Here is a 5,054-nt window from a genome sequence, read left to right on the forward strand (position 1 = left end):
GCATTCAGATGTTGACAGGCTGTGGCTGACTTAAGTTCATGCAATAAATCAATAACCATATCCGAAATGTTTATTTGACCATTTGCAGTACTGTCTTGTCTGATTGATAGTGTAGTTGTCTCAAAACTATTCCAAACCTTGCCATTGCGTACCTCTTTAAGGTTTGACAGAAAAATGCAGTTCATGTCTGTCTGTTAAATTCATTGTTGCCAGCCCAACCAATCATAGATTTTGACGACACAAAAGAGAGGCCAAAGTTGCAATATAAAAAGGGCTGCCGAATTAAAGTATGACACCTATCAGTGTAGAGCCTGATTTCAAACAGAGGCAACTCTGTAGTCCGCCTTCACATATGCCAATACATATTACATTTGGGATTCAATTTTTATAGCAAACTCCGCACCTTAGATAATGCATCTGACGCAGGTTCTGATTTATCTCAGTTTCATGGTTGCTTTCGGTCCAGTGGGTCTTGGTGATCAAACCGCGCACCACCAGCCCCCTGCCACGGATGACGGCGAGCAGTGCTCGACATGCGAGGTCCGACAGCAGATCAAAAACATGAGATTACACGCCATCAAGTCCCAAATTCTTAGCAAACTGCGACTCAAGCAAGCTCCCAATATCAGCAGAGATGTTGTCAAGCAGCTCCTGCCTAAGGCACCACCTTTGCAGCAACTTCTTGACCAGTACGATGTTCTTGGAGATGACAATAAGGATGGAGTTATGGAAGAAGATGATGAACATGCCATCACAGAAACAATCATGACAATGGCCACTGAACGTAAGTTTGACAGACTATTATTCAATGTAACTATACACTGAGTGTACAAAACGTTAGGACAACCTGTTTTTTCCATGACATAGACTGACCAGGTGAATCCAGGTGAAAGCTATGATCCCTTATTGATGTCACTTGTTGAATCAACTTCAACCCGTGTAGATGAAGGGGAGGAGACAGGTTAAATAATGATTTTTAAGCCTTGAGACAATTGAGACATGGATTGCGTATGTGTGCATTTCTGAGGGTGAGTGGGAAAGACAAAATACGTAAGTGCCTTTGAACGTGGTATGGTAGTAGGTGCCAGGCGCACCGGTTTGAATGTACGCTGCTGGGTTTTCACGCTCAACAGTTTCCCATGTGTACAAGACTGGTCGATCACCTAAAGGACACCCAGCCAACTTGACACAACTGTGGGAAGCATTGGAGTCAACATGGGTCAGTATCACTTTGGGACGCTTTCGACACCTTGTAGTGTCCATGCCCCGACGAATTGAGGCTGTTCTCAATATTAGGAAGGTGTTCCTAAAGTTCTGTACACTCAGTGTTTAATAACGTTAAAAAGGCACCAGACCGCAGCTGTTTTACGCATTGGGCACAGAGCGCACTTGCATATCTGATCCCGTATTACTTGCACCACTATGTTGAGAATAGGTTGGAATTTCATACGAATGATGAATTCGTATTGATCTGTAATTTCATGTTAAATTGAAACCACTAAAGAATTTTACGCAGTAAATTTACGAACAATACGCACGAGCCAAGTTCCATCGTATAATGTGCCAGTGTCACTCTGGTGTTGAGTGTGGCAGTTCTAAAACTAGATAGGGTAGGCTATATTGCAGGATACCCTGGAGATGACGCATTGTTGTGTTTTATAGTTTATCAATACTTGTCATGACATTGTAACTTTAAATATATATTTTGAAATTGGTTTACCAAGGGTGTTCTTTTGTGTTTTGTGTTAAATACAACTGCAAACGTTTTTTTGCAGTCATTTAATTTAGTTTATAAATCAAATTGTATTGTGGAATTAGAGATGACATTTCCATATGGTAATTAATGTTCTAATTTCTCTCCTCCAGCCGAATCCATCGTCCAAGTCGATCAGAAACCCAAGTGTTGCTTATTCTCCTTCAGTTCGAAGATTCAGGTGAACCGCATAGTTCATGCACAGTTATGGGTGCACCTTTTGCCAGCTGACGAAGTCACCACCGTGTTTCTGCAAATCTCCCGCCTGATGCCTGTCACGGACGGGGGCAGGCACATAGGTATCCGGTCTCTAAAGATCGACGTGAATGCAGGAGTCAGCTCTTGGCAAAGTATCGACGTGAAACAAGTGCTGTCCGTATGGCTGCGGCAGCCGGAGACGAATTGGGGGATCGAGATTAATGCGTTCGACTCGAAGGGAAATGATCTGGCCGTTACCTCAGCAGAAGCGGGAGAAGGACTGGTGAGTTTAGATTGATCTCCCATCGAAGCAATTTACAAATAGTTTTGTAATTTATCCCCGTGGGATCTATGTGAAATAATCCATAACCCATGTATTAATGCGTAATGATGCAATATCAACACGCCACCCTTTACAAGAGTGCAAATACATTTTTGTGTCAAATTGTGTGGCAAGACTCATTTGGCTTCAAATACCAGTTGTTGATCAGAGGGGTCTTGGCATCCTAAGACTTGCTCTCATGTGCTTTTATGTTTACCTAACAATCACATTTTCAAAGTACTTTAGAATCTTTAGTATTAACACGCAGACCTCATTAAAGGAGTATATCTATGACAGAATAGTTTCCCTGGCCACCAATAATATCAAGTTCTATCACCTGATTACATAAAAGTTCACATTATTTACATGGCCAGAAATTCCTGAAGTCCTCTGTGTGACTGTGCTAATCAGAGTAATTGCCTACAGCCTCTCTCTCTCTCACACACACACACACACACACACACACACACACGCACACGCACACACACACTTTGTTCTTCTATCCTCATGGGGAACTACAATTGTTTTCCATTCAAAATTCGATTTTCCCTAAACCTTAACCCTAACCTGTAACCCAAACCCTAAATCCTTACCCTATTTGTCACTCTAGCCCCTAAACCTAACCCCTAAGCTTAAAATAGCCTATGTCCTCATGACGAGGGAGAACTTTCCTTGTTTTACTATCCCTATGGGGACTTTTGAGGATTTTAGGTCCCCACAAGGATATAAGTACACACACACACACACACACACACACACACACACACACACACACACACACACATTTTCAGTGGCTCAAAGTATCACAACACCAGGTTTGAAACCTTGATCAGCAATTTTTATTTTTTACCTTTATTAATAAAGCAATGTTTTATTCGAGAGGCAAAATCAAATATGTTTCCCAATGTATCAAGCAATGCCTGTTTCTGGTTTTCAACCATTCCGTATTGTGCCTTTACAGCAACCCTTCATGGAGGTGACGATTTCAGAGGGCCCAAAGCGCTTCAGGAGAGACTCGGGCCTGGACTGTGACGAGAACTCCCCCGAGTCCCGCTGTTGCCGCTACCCGCTCACGGTAGACTTTGAAGACTTTGGCTGGGACTGGATTATTGCCCCCAAGCGCTACAAGGCCAACTACTGCTCTGGTGAGTGCGAGTACATGCACCTGCAGAAGTACCCCCACACCCACCTGGTGAACAAGGCTAACCCTCGAGGCACTGCCGGGCCCTGTTGCACCCCCACCAAGATGTCCCCCATCAACATGCTCTACTTCAACCGCAAAGAGCAGATAATCTACGGCAAGATCCCCTCCATGGTGGTGGACCGATGCGGCTGCTCGTGAGCGAGAGCTCTGCCGGTGAGGGGGAGGGGCTCACCAGGGTCTCCCCCCTGGACTTTGGGACAGATCCATCCACCACTACCAGTGCTTTCTGCAGAACACGGTGCAATAGAGCCAGAATAGCGGCTAAAGAAATGCCCGTCCATTCGCTGAGCAGCGCTTCCACCACGGACATGTCTCGTTCATTTTTTTTTTCATTTTTGTTTTCTTCCCTCCTCCAATCACATGTTCGCAGCCACAATGGCCTAAAACCACATGGATGTAGGAACACAACGCCTGTTGGACTTGGGAGTGGACGTAGTAGCCTAAAGTACGCCACATGTTCCCACAAAACTGTTAAATGTTACACGCTCCGTCCAGTTATTCAAACATACAGACATGGATGGACACACATACACCAGACCTGGGTTCAAATAGTATTAGTTTTCTTTCAAATACTTTGACTGTTTGATGGAGACAGGTGAGGTTTGCACTTTGGGGAATAATCCATTGATTCCATTGCACCAGGCAAGCACAGCTTAAGTACTGGAAAGAAAACAAATCATATTTTAACCCAGGTCAGAAACATAGGTGCACACACACACACACACACAGACTCATTTCCCCCCCAAGATTTTACAGCTACGCTTACCTATCGGTGTGATAATCATATAAGCATTGTTTGAGAGTGAAACCGGGAATCCTCATTGACTTTTGAAAGGGCTTGGAAAACTATAGCTGAGGTCTCAGTCTGAACTGGCCTTCATGCATAATGCCATAAACACCATGCACACACACAGCAACAGTGCATTCTTATTCAACTTTTAATCACAGCTTCACCACCATTCAACTGCCTGAACTGCCCTACTCACTTGAATTATTCTTATTGTAAATCAACATTACTGGACAGGAGGACTTGAACCGGAGGCACAATGAATGCAGTCTACACATTGAGATGTGTTTAAGACAGATAAATATATTTTGAAAAGTATGAATGTTAAAACCACGTTTAAACTCTGTCTTACAAATAACACAGTTTGCACTATGGCAAACCAATAGAATAAATTGGTTGCTACAAAAGTTGTAAAAACTGATTTTGATATGTTTGCTAATTTGTATTGTATACATATGCCATTGTTTCCATTAGCAGTTGCCTTTCTAAACCACTGTTAGTAAATGTATAAGACCACAAACTAGCAAGAAAACAGTACAAATGCGACTATATACCTGTTAATCAAATAAAGGTGCTTGCTTATATGTTAAGTTCAGTTATTTCATCCAATAGCTTAGTAATGGTATTTTAGTGCCCTAGGAATACTAGAGGCTGTGCATGTATTCTAGACAAGGGGCGATGTGCTCCTTCAGCAATGAGTTCTGAATGACACAAGTGCCATGTGGAATCATATAAAGGTCATTTCTAACATTCCTGTTCATGTGCACAAGCCTCAGTCATGTAAACTGAA

The 5,054-nt window shown here is 42.9% G+C and overlaps 1 protein-coding gene across 1 annotated transcript; it reads left to right on the top strand.

The window, feature by feature from the left end:
* Nucleotides 1–266: 266 nt before the first annotated feature.
* Nucleotides 267–4,848, top strand: mstnb (myostatin b). Its single transcript, XM_024388805.2, has 3 exons — nucleotides 267–784; nucleotides 1,867–2,234; nucleotides 3,235–4,848. The coding sequence occupies exons 1-3, from the start codon at nucleotides 412–414 to the stop codon at nucleotides 3,613–3,615; spliced, it is 1,122 nt and encodes a 373-aa protein (XP_024244573.1). The 5' UTR covers nucleotides 267–411; the 3' UTR covers nucleotides 3,616–4,848.
* Nucleotides 4,849–5,054: the final 206 nt, after the last annotated feature.

This window comes from Oncorhynchus tshawytscha, linkage group LG26 (assembly GCF_018296145.1).
Source record: "Oncorhynchus tshawytscha isolate Ot180627B linkage group LG26, Otsh_v2.0, whole genome shotgun sequence".
Lineage (NCBI taxonomy): Eukaryota > Metazoa > Chordata > Actinopteri > Salmoniformes > Salmonidae > Oncorhynchus > Oncorhynchus tshawytscha.